The sequence below is a fragment of the Salvelinus fontinalis genome, chromosome 2 (assembly GCF_029448725.1).
Source record: "Salvelinus fontinalis isolate EN_2023a chromosome 2, ASM2944872v1, whole genome shotgun sequence".
Lineage (NCBI taxonomy): Eukaryota > Metazoa > Chordata > Actinopteri > Salmoniformes > Salmonidae > Salvelinus > Salvelinus fontinalis.
This window is the reverse complement of record NC_074666.1, coordinates 28,492,760-28,512,038: the sequence shown is the minus strand read 5'-3', so window position 1 is coordinate 28,512,038 and position 19,279 is coordinate 28,492,760. Positions and strand designations below refer to the sequence as shown.

The 19,279-nt window shown below is 42.0% G+C and overlaps 1 protein-coding gene across 1 annotated transcript in view; it reads right to left on the bottom strand.

The window, feature by feature from the left end:
- Window positions 1–19,279, bottom strand: part of LOC129815686 (ephrin-B1-like) — a 78,580-nt gene that overhangs the window by 41,528 nt on the left and 17,773 nt on the right. The window contains exon 2 of the mRNA XM_055869713.1: window positions 9,906–10,183. Coding sequence (XP_055725688.1) covers window positions 9,906–10,183 — 278 coding nt within the window. The remainder of the gene's footprint in view (window positions 1–9,905; window positions 10,184–19,279) is intronic.

Genomic DNA, 19,279 nt, shown 5'->3' with positions numbered 1-19,279 from the left:
AACATCTGCTATCTGGATATGGGTAAAGGAGAAGCTGGGGAGGCTTGGGCGAGTAGCAGTGGGGGGGCGGGGCTGTTGGCCAAGGTTGGAGTCGCCAGGAGGAAGGCATGGCCAGCCATTGAGAAATGTTTGTTGAAGTTTTCGATTATCACGGACTTATCAGTGGTGACTGTGTTACCTAGCCTCAGTGCAGTGGGCAGCTGGGAGGAGGTGCTCTTATTTTCCATGGACTTTACAGTATCCCAGAACTTTTTGGAGTTAGAGCTACAGGATGCAAATTTCTGCTTGAAAAAGCTGGCCTTTGCTTTCCTGACTGACTGCGTGTATTGGTTCCTGACTTCCCTGAACAGTTGCATATCGCGGGGGCTCTTCGATGCTATTGCAGTTCGCCACAGGATGTTTTTGTGCTGGTCGAGGGCAGTCAGGTCTGGAGTGAACCAAGGGCTATATCTGTTCTTGGTTCTGCATTTTTTGAACGGAGCATGCTTGTCTAATATGGTGAGGAAGTAACTTTTAAAGAATGACCAGGCATCCTCAACTGACGGGATGAGGTCAATATCCTTCCAGGGTACCCGGGCCAGGTCGATTAGAAAGGCCTGCTCGCAGAAGTGTTTTAGGGAGCGTTTGACCGCGGACCCGTGGCGGATACAGGCAATGAGGCAGTGATCGCTGAGATCTTGATTGAAGACAGCAGAGGTGTATTTGGAGGGCAAGTTGGTCAGGATAATGTCTATTAGGGTGCCCATGTTTACGGATTTAGGGTTGTACCTGGTGGGTTCCTTGATGATTTGTGTGAGATTGAGGGCATCAAGCTTAGATTGTAGGACTGCCGGGGTGTTAAGCATATCCCAGTTTAGGTCACCTAACAGAACAAACTCTGAAGCTAGATGGGGAGCGATCAATTCACAGATGGTGTCCAGGGCACAGCTGGGAGCTGAGGGGGGTCGGTAGCAGGCGGCAACAGTGAGAGACTTATTTCTGGAGAGATTAATTTTTAAAATTAGAAGTTCGAACTGTTTTGGCATAGACCTGGAAAGTATGACAGAACTTTGCAGGCTATCTCTGCAGTAGATTGCAACTCCTCCCCCTTTGGCAGTTCTATCTTGACGGAAAGTGTTGTAGTTGGGTATGGAAATCTCAGAATTTTTGGTGGCCTTCCTAAGCCAGGATTCGGACACGGCAAGGACATCAGGGTTGGCAGAGTGTGCTAAAGCGGTGAGTAAGGCAAACTTAGGGAGGAGGCTTCTGATGTTGACATGCATGAGGCCAAGGCTTTTTCGATCACAGAAGTCAACAAATGAGGGTGACTGGGGACATGCAGGGCCTGGGTTTACCTCCACATCACCCGAGGAACAGAGGAGTAGTAGGATGAGGGTGCAGCTAAAGGCTATCAAAACTGGTCGCCTAGAGCGTTGGGGACAAGGAATAAAAGGAGCAGATTTATGGGCGTGGTAGAATAGATTCTGGGCATAATGTGCAGACCAGGGTATGGTGGGGCACGGGTACAGCGGAGGCAAGCCCAGGCACTGGGTGATGATAAGAGAGGTTGTATCTCTGGACATGCTGGTCTCAATGGGTGAGGTCACCGCATGTGTGGGGGGTGGGACAAAGGAGGTATCAGAGGTACGGAGAGTGGAACTACGGGGTCCATTGCAAACCAAAACAATGATAACTAGCCTGAACAACAGTATGCAAGGCATATTGATATTTGAGAGAGACATACAATAAGGCATAAAGTGATTGCAGGTCTTGATTGGGAGAGCTAGCTAAAACAACAAGTGAGATAACAGCAGCTAGTCAGCTAACACAGCAACAGCAGGTAAAAATGGCGACGACTAGGCAGAGAGGGTCGGATTAACTACACACAGATCCTGAGTTAAAGCACAGAGCCGACAGATAAAACACAAATAAACAGAATGGAGTACCGTGAATTAATGGACAGTCAAGCAGGCATCAGCTATGTAGCCAAGTGATCATAGTGTCCAGGGGGCAGCCGTAGATGGAGCAGGGAGGCCTCCACTAAGCTAGCACGCGGCGTTTTAAAGTTAGTAGCCCGGGGGGTGGTCTGCTCAGACGGAGGGGGTCTGCTCAGACGGAGGCCGGTTGAGGGCACAGCGGATGGGGTATTCGTCTGCAGACCAGACGCGGTCGTGTCGACAGAGAATCCAAGCCGGATGGCGATGGCGAAAGAGAGGTTGTGAATTGTAGAATTGTGTTTGCTAACTGGTGTTAGCTTCGTGGCAGTGGCGCTAGCTGCGCTAGCTGCAAGCTAGCTGTGAGGATCAGAAGTAGTGGCTCAGGGATTACGGCAGGAATCCGGCGTTGTTGTCGAGAGACAGTCCGATGCTGGTAAATTGGTGAGTAATTCTGCTCTTCGTGCGGTGACGTTGATAAACCAGTCGTGGATTAGTAGGATTCCAGGTTGCTCCAGGTAGCTAGTAGGCCGGGGTTAGCAGAATGGGCCTTCAGCGGACGTCACACCTGAGGGGCCTGTTGGAATCCTCGGGCAGATTTTGTCAGTATTCCAGTCGTAGAGGATCGGTGGGGTTCCGTGCCCCGTACCGGCAGTAGAAGGGGTCCGGATGTTGTAACCCAGGAGTGGGCTTCGGTGGTAGCCCAGGAGCCCTAGCCAGGCTAGCTTCAAGCTAATTGGTGCTTGCTCCGGGATGGAAACGCTAGCCAGGAGTAGTCACCCGGGATTACGGTTAGCTAGTTGCGAAGAACCAGATGAAAATGTTCAGAGTCTGCGGTAGGAATCTGGGGATATGGAGAGAAAATAGGTCCGGTATGCTCTGGTTTGAGACGCGCTGTACAAACTGGCGAGAGCTTTCCGAGCTAAAGGTTAGCTGATGACCGCTAGCAGTAATTAGCTGACTGCTAGCTAGTAGCTAGTGAGCTGGCTAGCTTCTGTTGGGGGATTCCAGATTCGAGGTGAATAATACTTTAGAGAAAAAAACAGATCCGCACCACATTGGGTGAGGCGGGATGCAGGAGAGTGTTTTGAAGTTGAGTTTTAGAAAAAAATTTTTTTAAAGATATGCGAAGAAAAGGATATAAAAATATACACAAGACACGACAAGACGAGGACAAAGGACGTCTGACTGCTACGCCATCTTGGATTACAGCTTTTTTAAAGACAGCTTCCATCTATCCAGATGCCCAGATATTAGTAAGCAGGGACACGATCAATATGGACACCATCCAAAGTACACATGCTTAAATCATCATACTTATATTTACATATACTTAGGTTTACCTGCATTCAGAACTAATTTCAGGTCAATAAAGTTTTTCTGTAATACAATTATCTTAATCGGTGTAAGGTCAAAGTAAGCACTCGCCAATTAAAACACCTGGTTTTCTGAGCAATCTTTCAAATTATTAGGACATGTAAACTGCTTAATCGGCGTTCCAATGGTGTATTTGATCTGCTCATGTGCAAGCACCGGTAGCGCAAAACTCTCTCTCATGCGCAAGTGAAGTGGGTTCGGATAAACTAAAAGAAATAGAAATAGTTGTCCAAACACAAAATCAAATAGGCTTTGTAAAAATAACATGGTCACTGTGGTAGAACGTTTATTTTGATTGGTGATTTTCTACATTTATTTAAGTCCCATCAGGTGGCCTGATTTCAGATATGTCCATGTAAACAGGATTATTAGGAAAATCGTTCTTCTCGCAAAGCATGCAAACCTTTTAAACTAAACATTATATTAATCTGACTATCCACAATAATCATATTATTGTGTGCATGTAACCGGGCTCATTGTTGTTTGACATAACAACATAACAACCAAAATTGTTTGCCAGTGTTTCCAGGTGACACTAATTAGATGTTACATTAGACGTTTTCTTACCTCATGTAGCTAGCTAACATATACATGCTTCGCCTATTCCTCTCTGATCTAGAAGATACTGCCACAGATTGAACAACGAGACAGATTTTTCTGTCTCGTGTATAAATGTGAAGCATCTGGTTGGCGTTTCCACTCACTACCAAACTAGGTGATGAGAGGAAGCCCAGTGGCCCTTAGTGGGGGAAGATGGAGTGAGATGGATTTTGGCCGACATTCTTCTAATTTTCTCATCGATGAAACATTTGATTTCCATACAGTTTTCTGTTTCCAAAACTATAATCTGTAACAAACAGAGTGGACTGCATTTTTGTAGACTTTACCTTTTGCCAAAGTTTACAAAAACGGTGTTGTTTAGAAGGAGTGCAAAGGCAAATTGCACACACGTACTTCACAGAGTAGTGATGGGTCGTTCACGAACGAGTCGGCTCTAAGAGCCAGCTCCTTGTAGGTGAACGTTGGAAGCCGGCTCGCATATCAGAAGAGCCGAATATATTTATACAAATATTTTTAAAATTAAGATCTGAATAATCAAAAGATTTAAATGAATAGAATTAACTTATTCAAAGAACAAAAAAAGAAATAAAATAATATAGGCCTAAATGCTCAAGTGCACACACATTCGTTCTGATTGTCTGCTCAGACTAACAGCCTCACCTGTTGTTCCTGTCAATCAGACACGCAGTGTCAACCAATGAACCAAAGATGCGTGAGGGAGGGCCGAACCAACTCACTCACAGTCACACACTTAGCAACCGAGGAGAGAGAGGAAGGACAGCTGTGAAAACAACAGCTGGAAAATGAGTCGGAAGCACAGTAGCATTTGGATACATTTTAAGAATGTAGACAATGTTAGAGCACAGTGTAGAATTTGCCAAAACAAAATCTCATATAAAGTCGGTTCAACGCACAACCTACACCGGCATATGTGAACTGTGCACACAACTGTGAAGCTAGCTGTAGCGGAGCTTCGAGAAACTAGTGGGCCTGCTAGTGATAGTGGTGGGTCCAGCACCTCCACACGTGGAGATGTATCCACTCAGTCAAGTAGGCCTATTCCGCAACCCACAGCAACACAGTCTTCTATGGACCAGTTTATGCCAAGGTCTATGTCTGTAGCAAAACAAGGCCAAATTGATATTGCATTGGCTAAAATGATTGCCACCGATTTCCAGCCATTTTCGATCGTGGAGGACAGAGGTTTTAGAATTTATAGCAATAGTCTAAATCCAATGTACATAATTCCAAGCAGGAAAACCCTTTCAAAATCACTTATTCCACAACTGTACGAGAGCACACAGGTTTCAGTGCGGGAAAGAGTCCAAAAAGTTGCAGTTTGCCTTACCACTGACTGCTGGACATCAAGGGTAACCACTTCTTACATGTTGGTTACATGTCACTTCATTTAAGATTTTTCGATGGCTAGCTGTCTTCTGGACTGCTTTGAGTTCATCGATAGACACAACTCTGAGAACTTGGCAGAGGAACTGTTGAGAGTGGCAAGTAGATGGGAAAGTGTTCTGTTGTGTTAGCGACAATGCAGCTAACATAACCAAAGCCATGAACATTTTAAAATGGACACATCATCCATGTCTTGCCCACACAATCAGCCTGATTGTAAGAGATGCTCTGAAGGTGATGAAGCCCACTGTGGACAAAGTGAAAGCAGTTGTGGAATACTTCCACAGGAGCACAGTAAGTGCTGAAAAACTAAAGTCTACACAACGCCAGATGGGGATGCCTGAGCTGAGGCCTAAACAATGGACAATGGTGGAATTCAGCATTTTATATGTTGAAGCGGTTTCTTGAGTCAAAGGATGCTATCATCTCTACCCGGGACATTGGCAATCCACCTGTTGATGCTCTGACCCAAGAGGAATGGGAGGTGGTGGAGGAAGTGTGCAGAGTCCTGGAACCCTTTGAACAGGTCACTGTGGAGATCAGTGGAGAGAGGTACAGTAAGCAGTTATTACTACATCATTATTTAATCCAGCATTATATATGTAGATGAGCGGTAGAGGAGAATGTAGTATCAGTCGACAAAACATGAACCTGAACTAATAAGTTACTGATCTCTCTTTTCAGCTATGCGACTGCTTCAAAAATGATACTCCTGTGTAAGGGTCTGCAGAGAATCACAGCCAGCCACCAGAGAGAAGCAAATGTAACCACAGGACATGTGACAGAGTTGATGGACACCCTATGTTCATCAATGGACAGAATGATCCACAGAATGGAATATAATCACGTGCTATCAGAAACCGCTGCACTTGACCCCAGGTTTAAGAAGTTAGCCTTCAGTGATGCCAGAGCGATTGATGAGGCTCTTCAAAGAATAACCTCAGCAGCAGGGAGGGACAGCCCCAGCAGTCAGCTGGCTCAGGCACCAGGGCAACAGGAAGAAGAGGGATCAGATGGAGTAGAAGCACCAGCAGTAGTGCCACAAACATCTGCTGTTTGGATGCTGTTTGACGAGAGAGCAACTGGAGATGCAGCACGAAGGAATGCCTCAGCAGATGCCATAATGGAGGTCCGATCCTATTTGGAGGAGCTATTTGGATCTGCAGATCCTCTGAGCTGGTGGAAGAACAAGGCCTCTGTCTACCCATGGTTTACTAAAGTCATGACAGGGAGACTCTGCATAGTGGCCACATCTGTTCACTCTGAGAGGGTCTTCTCGAAAACGGGACAAATAATTACTGAGTGAAGAAACCACGTCAGCCCCTCGAAAGTGAGGCAGCTTGCATTTCTGAATGCAAATCTCTCATAAAAGCTAAATATGGTCAGCATTTCTGTGTGCTGCTGGTTATAACATAAATAATAAAGAAGAGAGAGAAAAGAGGGACCAGTTTAATGTTTTAAGTTGGATGCTGCAGTTTTACACATTGTTATTTATTTTTCTTTCTGAAATGGTGCAATATTCTATTATTATGTTGTTCAGATTGTATTTGTTTTGAATTGTTACATATATATGCACTTCGTTTATATATACATTACAAAAGTTATACTTCATATGCACATGTGTAATAGCATCCTTCGTTTTTACATTTCAATTTGTGGGATCCTGCAGTTTTGCAAATTGTTATTTATTTTTGTTTGATATGGTGCAATATTCTATTATGCTGTTCAGATTGTATTCGTTTTGAATGGTAAGATTTATATGCACTTTGTTTATATACATTAAAAAGTAATATTTTAAATGCAAATGTTTAATAGTATTCTTTGTCATAACAAACACAAACATAACAAACATTTTTAAATACATTGTGGTTAAGATAGAGTATGATTTAATTACAATTGTTTTAACACCAATCATAGTCAAACTATCGCAAACTGTTTGACTTAAAAAAATACAAAACATATATTTTTTTAAGAGCCATTTGGGAACCAAAAGAGTCGTCTCTTTTTGGTGAGCTGAGCCGAACGAGCGGGCTCATTGATAAGAGCCGGAATACCCATCACTATCACAGAGTAGGCGCTCCCTAACAGAAATTTGCAAATAAATAAACGCACCAATAGGATCTCACTAGCTCGTGCTTGGCTCTGCCCATCTCCTTGCTTGTTTTGCCCACTATGATTCATTTGCTCCCATTGGAAATGGCAGGCTCTGGTCTATCTTGGGTTAGTTATACAAATCTTTGATACCGTTGCACAAACAACATACTTATCTATAGTATGCATACACCATTACTGGTACCATGCTGTATTAGATAGCTATGTTTGCTCTGACTCTTACTACATTTAGCAAGCTAGCTAGCCAGCTTACTAGAGGCTAAAAATATTTATTTGAGCCACAACTTGCTATGAAAAGACAAACTAGCAGACAGTAGTTTGCAGACAGTAAGATACACTAACTAATAGTGTAATAGTGGAAATCAGCGTGTCACCAACATCTTGTTGCATCTATCTGACCATACAGGCTGCAGAATGAACAGCAAGAAAGTGGTTGTGACTCCGTGGTCGAGCGACTGCTCTCCTCGAGTGACAGGGAGCAGGGCTTGGTGTGGGAAGTAGCATGCACCAGGATAGAGAGAAAGACGATTCAAGTAGAAAACGGAGTAAACTATAAAAACAGACATTACACGCACCTTTGCGTTTCAAATGTAACAAACCAAACATTGAAATACTGTTACAGAGGGTAAAGTAAGGACCGAGTTTTGGAAACCCTGGATTAGATCAAAGACAAAGTCAGTCAAATCTCAGAGAGATATTCTCACAGACAGCAGCACTCTTGGCAATGGAAGTTCTGCATTTTATCAAACATCACTTTGATTTATGAAGAAACAAGTGAATCAGCAGTGTAGAGTGCACTGTGCTTTGCCTCTCATTTTCATCACTAATCCACCAATACTCAAAGAGCTGCAGAGTTCACTAATTAAACAAGCGCTTGAGCTCATTTCCCCTTTAACAAGAGTCACTGTTTATCAAGAGATGTCAAAAGAATACCGGATACCTTATCCAACGTTCTGTACGTGTGTGGCTGGGACTGCTCTTACACATTCAGTGTGCACACATGTTTTGATAAATGTGGCCCATTTACTCCTGCAACCACATCATAAATTGTTCTTTTTGGAACAGGAATAAAGAACATGAGAAAAATATACAGACTACTTTCAAGGATAATCGGAAATGTAATCAGTTTGTGGCAAAGACACAATATGTTTGGTTTCCTATTAGAGAAGTATCAAAGCTGGAAGCGCTTTTTCATGCTTCACCAGTCATTCAGTGTGTTTTTATGGGACATCCACGTTGGGTTGAAGACCAGTTATCAGTGAGACTGGACATTATGGTGTCATTGATGTTCTGATGCTAGATCTGTGAGAGGATAGGACAATAGCAGAGCTCCTTCCCCAGCCAGCCACCAGTGATGATCTAAAGACATACCATGTGGATCAAAGGGTTAAAGAAAAGAAGCCTTGGGCCTGTGGACCTGTGGAGTCGGGTGAAGTCGATTATGTGCTGGTGTTAGGGTGTCAGAGCCAATGGGCTCGGCTCAGCGATGTGTAACAGAACAAATCAGGCCTGCTTGACTGGAGCTGACCCCTCTGCCAGAGTTTAAGTGTTATTGCAACTGACCGGATCTGACAGAAACGATTTCGCCTCAGAAAATTCAGAGACCCCTCTACGCTTAGAGTCGCACTGAGCAGGGAGAACTAGGCTAGTAGTGGCTGCACTTAAAAACAACGGGTCAAAAGATACTCAAGGACGCTCAGGCATTCCCGAACAAGGACTACCTGATAAGATTTTCATTCAACATACATTATAGTCAGATGACCTTAAGAAAATGTTCATGTTGTGCTGAGGGAGTTTAATGTGAGCTGTAACGATTTCAGGCTCAGCAGAAGGATAATCAATTCAGTTGTACTAGACAGGTCTCTTTCAGATCACAGCAAATATTTCAGAAGCCTTGTATTCCAAGAAAAAGAGCCAGTATCTATATGTGGCATACTAAGGAATGTTTAAGGGTTTTTGGCAATGAAGCCCTTTATCTACTTCTCCAGAGTCAGATGAACTCATGGATACCATTTTTATGTCTCTGCATCCAGTATGAAGGACGTTAGAGGTAGTTTCGCAAGCCAATGCTAACTAGTGTTAGCGTAATAGCTGGAAGTCTATGGCATCTACTAGCCTGTTAGCAGTTACCATAGACTTCCAGTCATTGCGCTAACACTAGTTAGCAATTGCGCTAATTCTAGTTAGCAACTTCCTTCAAACTGCACGCAGAGACATACAAATGGTATCCCACGACTCACGAGTTCATCTTACTCTGGGGAAGTAGACAAATGGCTTCATTGCCAAAATCATGAAGTATCCCTTTAAGCCCACGGAAAATACAACTGTTTGAACTTATCGCAGCACTGCAATACCCATTTCTAAATGATAGATTAAGGAAAAGCCTTGTGAATTGTTTGCAATTCTATTCCATGTCGGGGCTGTATTAAACTATGAATAATCTAGGAACAATCGTGTTGTAATTTCTAAGCATCAATACAAAGTTTATAGATGGTATACAATAAGATGCATCGGCGTGGTTAAATACCAGACACTCACATGTGATGTAGTAATTGATGTTCTTTTTGAACTCCAGGCCCATGTAGTTTGGACTGAACTCCTGAAACTTGATTGTGAATTTGATGTCCTTCTCAGGCTTGTTGCAGTTGACCAACACATTGGGGTCCATGACTGTGCTGCATTGGTCTGCCTGCTCCTTCTTCACCAGGTATAGTTTGTAAAACTCATACGGCCGCCCCATGTCTGCCTTTGGGCAGATAATGTCCAGCTTGTCTCCTATCTCTGGATACATCACCAAGCCCTTCCCATACTGAAATCTGAAACAGACAAAATATGACAGAGAAAGGTAAGAATATTAAATACTCAAATAACAGCAATACATATCAGGTCTGGACATACATCACATTCACTACATAACAGTGTGTTATAACTCTCTATAAAATGTGATTCTTCTCTACCCAATACAATAGTGTTGTCCGTGTCTGGCTGGCAGTTGCTTGAGCAACAGTGACTAATTTAAAGTAAATTGTTTGTTATTTCACTTCACTTAAAGCAGGTGCAAAACAAATCATGAGTGAATTAATTGTAAGGAACATGTTAAGAGAAGCGGGGGCGGGTGTTTACAACGCCACATAAACATGGCCGACCGTCGAGGACAGCTTTGGGACATGCTTTTACATCTGGGGTTGATAACATCAAACACACAGATAACAACCAAGAGCTCAAGCTGTTATAATGTAAACACTTGCATTCATTTACCTCAATGCCCATTGATTTAAAACACTGCAAACAAAGCAGACATCCCCTATCTTTACCTCAGCAAACATACAGCACAATACCAGGGCAGATGTCAATGGGAAATCAGTTTGACAGAGGGCTGCCCAGGCCCTGATTGAGCTTAATCTGCGGCAAGTGAGGAGAGAGTACAGATAAACACAGAGCGCTGATGGACAGATGGCATGCCTTATCTAGATGCTCCTCACCTTATCTTTCACAAATTCATTTTCATATCTTCTCTCTCTAACTCAAAGCAACAGGCCCTGCTGAATTCTATTTGAGGATTTAGACCTGCTGATTGCCTTTGATGCATCATACTTCTCAAGTGGTTTCTTTTTCTTTTTTTGATAAGAACCCTTAGGTCTGCTGACATGCTTAATCCAAAATGAGAGAAGAGCTGATGTTATCCGTTTTTGATCTGGTCCTGTAGAAGTCAAACAAATCGGTATTGTGATGAATGTGTTTTTGTTCAGCTTAAAGTCCAAACAACCTTGTCCTAGTTACCAGAGAGACGCTGCTCAGTTTGATGATGATGATGTGTTTGGTTGCGATGGAGACAGAAATGTACAACTTGATCCTTATTTACATTTAATTTGCATACACACTGTTCCCAACCACTTTCAACATGGTTTAATAGACAAGAAACCAGCTTTCATGACTCATTCATCTTAAGGCCCTGGTGGATAGGAGGCCGACTAATTCTCCCAACACTAAAATGAATCAACAGTAAGCAATGTCTGTCTGTATGTCAGTCAGTCTGCCTGTCTGTGGGAAACCTTAGTAACTAAGGTATGCTAGTATGATATCTTAGACAAAAGTATGTGCCCTGGTTCCACTATGTCAATCCGTCATGGCTCGTTTAGTATCCAGTCTGCAACGACCCTGTCTCTCTACTTGCTGTATTCACTCACTAGTAATTAGTCTCTCCTTCTCTCGTCCCTTCGTCATGACGTTCTATGTGGTATTACAGATCTTTGCCATGCATGATGGGACTCATAATTTGTAAAATAAAAAGGGTCCCTTGCGTTCGCTAACAGCTTAGGAGATGTGCTGATGCATTATTATTCCCTATATACTGAAGCGGAACTGGACAACAGCAGCGATAATCTCTCTGTTATAATCCTCTGTATTTACGGTCATGGGATCCTCAGAGGATAAGGTAAACGGCCAGGGGCCAGCATAAAGTCATGCACCTAACAAAGGATTAACTGCATTTGAGGTAGCTGCCGACTAGCAGTATATAAAAAAGAAATAAAAACCAACTGTATTTTAAACTAAAGTGAGCAACACATAACTCATGGCTGTCTGCAACACCGACACTGACTGTCTCATTCTGTTGTCTCTCAGTAGCCCCCTCTTCAGTTCACAGTTATGGTCTGACACAAGCACCTCAAAATGGAGTACATCAATAGAACAATATGACAAAAGCCATGTTAGGTATTTCTCTATAAACTGTGTCAGAGCAACTTGTGTTGATGGGTGCCTGCCGTACCCTGTGTGGTCCAACAAAAATAGAGAATAATACACCTACAAAAACACAACCCTGACTAAATGCACAACAACAATAATCGAGTAGCTATAGATGTCAGAGAAGGATATAAGACAAGGATACCTTAACAATCACACAATACCCTGTCTGCTGCTCCTCTGTGCTGATTAGGATGTCTCAGGTTTTGTAAAGCTTTGACTGCCTATTACTACTCCATCTACCAATTCCATCTACCAATTACTACTCCATCTACCAAAGGGATGCCCAAACAGATCCTCCATTCCCTTTGTGCTGATCAAACAGGACTGCTGCTCTGTTGAGCTAAGAAGCAAAGCAAAGACAGTGTTCAAATTCCAGACTGAACACTGGAAATTACAGGTCATCTTCACGATTAGGGCTTTGAGCTCTGAATATCCTCCCACCACTTTCCATAGGAAATGCGGTTTAAAGAGTGACAATTTGACATGGCATGCAAGAGTTTTTTCATTTTCATCACTATTATTTTCAGGGACAGAAATCAGCAGACACAGTGGGGTATTATGTGAGTTTTAAAGCGTAATGAATATTAATGAGAGTGATTAGCATATTCATCCGGGGTGCTAAATGATTGCCATTTCATTCAGTTTGCCATCTTACAAATCCTTTCAATGGTCATTTTTCATCAGAGAAAGAATGGTATTATTACTGCTTTCTCCACGGTCAGTAGGGTTTTAAAGTGATGTTACATGCAGCTAGCACACCAGGATCTTTTTGTAATACATAAACATTCAGTTTAGGATGCATGGTGATCCTCAAATAAAATGTATTATATATCATATGGTTACAAGCATGTCCGAATCACCATAACTCATTGTTACAACAAGTAACCTGCATTTGGATAATAAATAATCACAGACAATAGTGGGGGAAACAGTGAGTGGTCAGTCCTTTACTGGATAGTGATACAATGACGGCGAGCACCATAACTAGCAAGTATAACATCTGCAACTATTGACTGGAAATTCCACTTTCAGGGTCTTCCAGGGCAAGGACAAATAGCAATATTGCACTGAGCGCATTTGTGAAAACAGATTTTTTTTAAATAACAGTGGATTTGATTTCAATATTGTACTAATCCTCCATCACCATGTTGCCTCATCTCCTGCCATAAGTTGCCACCCTGGACCTGACAGGCCTGATGCTGCCTCCACTCCAAGGCCCCTGGGATACTGTTTAACATAAGTAGGTACCAGGCCAACACCTTATCTCAGCCTCACATGCTAAATAAAATTCACTGGGGTCCAACAGAGACACAGTCCCAAAGACATATTGTGACTGCTGCTCTCAATCTCAAGACACAGCCCCTCAAAGTCTATAATCTAGCAATCATTAGAAAAACACCCTTTTAAGCCGTGGGGAATGATTACTTATAGATAAGGGGACGCCGGATTAATCCAGCTTCTGTTATCGTTATACAGCATTGTTATCTTAATGTTTCATCATTATAAAAACATTGAGTGAGTGATAAACCAAATTAACCAACCTTTAAGGCCTTATTTTGCAAGAAAACAAATGAAGACAATATTTTATTCAAATCTTAAATTGATGGTTTAGGAGTCAACATATTTGCATTAAAATCAGCTTCCTAAGGTTACAACCTCTGGCGGACATTTGGCTCCATTATACCAGGAAGCTAACGTGGTCAAACACTGAATCAGAGACATTCATTCAGCCTGTCAATGAAGACATCAACTTCTGTAAACCGTCACTGATGCACGTTTTTGCTTGAACAAACCAAGTAGGCATAAAAATTAAATAAAATGCAAATGTCCCAGTATCTTTCCCACTGCTAGGAAAACGACAATCAAATATGTGTCAAATATACCAGGTGCAAGGGGACAAGCTCAAGCAATATGGGAAAACTTGAAGAAGCAAACTCATCTCCATTGTCTGCGCTGCTCATTATCAACTGTGAAAGACTGAAAAAATAGCCCTCCTTTGTTCTTCACTCATTTGGGCCTCCTACACACTTAGAGCCTGGGCAGTTCCTTTCAGGCTTTGGAGGAGACAAGGCCTCATTCTCTCGCCAATCGGATTTACAAGATGCACCAGTCGGGCATAAACAAGTTTCCATAGAAACGTTATGATTTCTGTGCAAATTTTCCCTCTTCCTCTCTCTCTTTCCCACATTCTCTCCCTCCACCCATCATCTCTGATTAAAAATGATTACATAGTCTACAGGGAGAGGAGAGCAAATGTTTTCTAATCTTATTCAAAATGAAGGTAAAGACTTTTTTTCTGTGAATAAAACTAAAGTATATTTATTCAAAGCCAGGAAAATAATATAAAGTGTAAGTTTTAATTTGCATTGTAGTCACACACAATTATTTTCAGTTGCATTTGTAATTGATTATATTTATTAATCAACAGCACTGTAATTCATGTGATTGAATGGAACCCCCCCCCCCATCCCCACTTATAGAGTGAGCTCAGAATCGCCCCTCCCCAAGGCGTGCTCAGACGAACGATAAACTTCACAGTGCATGATTATCACAGCTTTCTGCTTTCCTCATTTTAACATCACGCACATGACTTAAACTCTCTCCCTGCCTCTCTCTATCTCTCTCTCTCTCCCTCTCTCTCACACACACACACACACACAAACACACAGACATTTTTAAACAACTGAACACAGACTTAAGACTGGCTTGAATGCAACCAATTAAAGAGCTGCTATACGTAGTCCATGCAAATGAAGGTTATTCATTCACATGCTCTCACAATGCTACTGAGATCTTCACACAGCCAAGGGGGGAAAAGATCTCTCATGAGTGGCATGGCCACACTCTCCCCACCCCACCTCCCCTTCACACATTCCAAGGGGGAATTCAAGCACATGACTTGGCAGACCCTTCCATCCCACAATGCCCCGTTGCTGGAGGATTTAGGCTATCCAATGGAATATCAGAGAGGGGTGCAACTAGTCTGGGACTCTAAAGCCGTCACCATTCATACAACTTCATCAATAGGCCTCAGGCTAGCTAGAGGGCAGGATACACTCTAAACATTCAAACGTGCACGTTGAATACTTAGTTATTTAACATTTACAATTATGAGTCAATTCCAGTTGAAGACAAAATTGACAAATGCAAACTTGCGCATCATTTTTTGCAGTTGAAGGATCTTGGGCTCTTTGAATAATATCTGTTGTTTATTTCACCAGAAGTAGTTTTCCTGTGGTCCTAGTTTTTAAGGTTGGACAAAAATGGAGATTGGCAGGTATTATTTTCCTTCAAGCCTACAAATCATTAACTAACAGAAAAACATCTTCTTGCTTTGACAGTAATTTGAGGGTAAGGTAACCGCAACCCAAACACGCTGTTATGCAGTGAGAGAAGAAAAAGAAATGCCTCAAAAAAGAAAATCAACACCTTCTAAACATTGCATCCAATCTTTAAAACTTTTCCTACGTCTGTGATTGTGTTAAAATACAATATTTTATATTTTACAATATGATATGGATGTTGCATCCCTGTCCAAAAGACAGACAACTGCAGCTGAAACTGTTGGTACTGGTCAATAAATTATTACTGTAGCGTTATTAAACGATTGCCATATTGTACACATTTTTATTTGTATTTTTTCATTTTTTTGTGTTTGAACTTCATATAATTGCCAAAAATAACATAACTTTTTTATACCTTTAACAGCAAATACACATTAACACGGGTACATTTACGTCCATTAATGGGGTACAGTATAAAAAAGACCTGTGATAGCGTTCACACCAAACCAATTCCTTGGTTAATGTTGGTCAAATACAGACTGGTCATTGTTTAGTGAGTTCAGTGTAGAATAATGGTGTTTGTGTCAATGAGCTACAGTCTGGTTTACAGAGGCACTCAAGGCACGTGCATCACAGTGCTCTGCTGTAAGTATCATAGCAATTTCAACGTACCAATACATTTTACCTTCAACCCGGCTTTGAAAAGCAAATGGGCAGTTAGTGTCTGGTAGTACGTAGGCAGAGGATCGGGCACACTTAAACAGTTACAAGGGTGTTGATGTGTTATCTTAAAGTTGCAATACCCTCACAGAAATTTTCAATTACATATCGAAGGAGAAACGGCGACTCGGCGAGCCCAGGGGCAACAGCGACAGATGCCCCCTACAGGTAGAGAGAAATAATCACCCTCCTTACTAAATCCATTACATCTGCTTTGCTTTGACGTCTATTTTGGTCTCCAGTGCATGGAGCTGCCTGAGATTACCAGGGATACAGTAATTGGCAACAAGGCTGTGACTCCTCCAAATCAAGAGCCCAGTTTGGAGTATATCAGTTCTCAGTTCTCGTGGGCTGGAGACTGCAGCCCAGGGCTGGCTGTGTGAATGATCTCATTATCCCAATTACCTTCAAACAGGCTGAGGATTCTGTGGCAGTATGAAGTGTTGTGTCACTGTGACTGAGGTTTGGTTCACTGTAGCAACATTTTACTACATATCGAAAAGTGACCAATGGCTAACCTAATAACTCACTGGATAATTATTAGTCACATCATAGAAGTGCATTGCAGACTTTAGTTGAATACGGAGAAATCATATCATAGTCTACTACACAGTGCTTACACACTAATAAACTTGCAGAAAACACTAGCTATAGGGAATCAGCCACAGAAGCAGTAAAGTACTGTATCTGCAGCATGACTAATTTAGACACTCCCTTTTCAACTGGAAATTTTCCACACATCCTTCCTGCTGCCTGTATGACTAAATATGTCTCAGCCTACGCTGTAAAATACCAACAAGATTGCTAAATTATGAATTCCGCCTAGGAATGAGGGTGGGATTCATCACAAAAAAATGTACCACCGTAAAAATGCAACTTGGCAAGCGAAGCCAGCATGAGCATCAATGGACTGTTAGGGCCTACATCTGAGTGTTGGCAACTCTTAACTATGCCACTTTGACCACAAAGATCTCATACGGAACATTTTGTTTGAATATTTTTTGCTGAGATGTGAAAATACTGATCGTTACCTACACTGCTCAATTTAGATGTACAAATTTGTACCATAAATCAATCAAATCTAGGTCCATTCTAAGTTGGCTGGAGACAGAGACATACCAGGGTCACTGTGGTTCTGAGAGACACGTTTCCGGTCCTGGATGAAGCCCAACCCCAGATGGACTCTGATCAGCTGAGGAAACCCACTACAGACCCAGGGGGCTAGTGGCAGCCCAGCCAGCCCAGCCGACCAGGCCTGATCTGAACGGTGGCCAAAACACACCGAGTGATAGAAGAGTGCTCCGTACCAGGAGGTCCTCAGGGAAGGATGCTCCTTAAATGGGTTTAATTTGGGCGTCTGCCTCTGACTGTAATACCGTATGTGCTTCTAATGAGGATATATCAGTGTGGCCTCATGGAGATGGGGATGACATGATGAGACATTCTGTGATATAAGGTTCAGAAGGAAGCAGGCTATTACCTGGGATTGGAGATAAAGGTGTGGATGGAGGGTGTAAATTAAGACTAGTGCTACATTATTCTGACATCCCCTGCTACTCGATAAGAGGGGGAGTTTTTCTGTTCAGTATCAAAAGGGCTTTAACAACATTTCTCTGTAATGTGTTTCTGAGGCAGGTGCCCTGAAGAACATACCACATATATATTTGGCTGCATGGCACATGGAAATAAATGTATCACAAATTTACCAGAGGAAATACTAGCTAGCACTAGTTATGGACAGAAATTTGAATCAGGGACATATAAGAAATGTTCAACCCCTCAGTGTTCATTGTTTGGGTTTATCTGTGATATCAAAGAGGGCAAAACGAAAGACAACCTAATTTTTTCAATATACTCCTACACAGCGGCTGCCATTCATCAGAAATGCTCAACTAAAACCGCCATAAAGATGTTCTGATTGTGTCTCTTCTGCTGTTACATCCCTTCAAGGCCACTAGGAAAAAGCTTGTGGTGGAAAAAGTACCCAAAATCATACTTGAGAAAAAATAAAGATACCTTAATAGAAATTATTCAAGTAAAAGTGAAAGTCACCCAGCAAAATACTATTTGAGTAAAAGTCTAAAAGTATTTGGTTTTAAATATACGTAAGTATCAAAAGTAAATGTCATTGTTAAAATATACTTAAGTCTCAAAAATAAAAGTATCAAAAAGTACCAAAAATAAGTATCAAAAATAGAATAAAATAATTTCAAATTGCTTATATTAAGCAAACCAGACGGCAACATTTTCTTGTTTTTCTTTTTATTTACTGATAGCCAGGGGTACACTCCAACACTCAGACATCATTTACAAAGAAAGCATGTGTTCAGTGAGTCCACCAGATCAGAGGTAGTAGGGATGACCAGGTTTGTTCTCTTGATAAGTGCATGAATTGGACCATTTTCCTTTCCTGCCAAGCATTCAAAATGTAACGAGTACTTTTGGATGTCAGGGAAAATGTATGGAGCAAAAAGTACATTATTGTCTTTAGGAATGTAGTGAAGTAAAAGTAAAAGTTGTCAAAAATATAAATAGTGAAGTACATATACCAAAAAAAATCAACTTAAGTAGTACTTTCAAGTATTTTACCTTAAGTACGTTACACCACTGCATATAAGAGACAAAACGTGTGTTTTTCTTTTACTAAACTTCTTTTTAAAAGTCACCTCCTCAACACTGCTTTCAGCTCATGGGGAAGATAATTAGCTACTTCGACTCCAGCAAGGCAGCATAATTTGTCTTGCTCACGCCCGGCAGCACAGAAGCAAGTCCTTGCCGGTAATAAGTCTAAAGAACACATATGACCTTAGGACAGTTCCCATATGCAAAAGGATGGCAACAGTAGTTCAGGACAAAACCTGACAAGGAGACAAGATTTATGATCCAACTGAACAAACTATGGGAGGTATAATGGTTTTTATTTATTCTCTACCCCCTTGTAACAGTGTTCAATATTTATCATTCTTTGTTAGGAAATGAACCATCACAACTATTGTTCAAGACTCAATTGGACAAGCGGAGCATTCCTGGGGCAGGTTCCCCAGATACGTCCATGACTTCTGCCCACATTCCCATCGCTTTGGTTAGGAGGAAAGAATGCCACAGGTCAGAGGAATGAGACGATGAGGCTGGCTCCTTCCATCCCCCTTTAGCGTTGACATG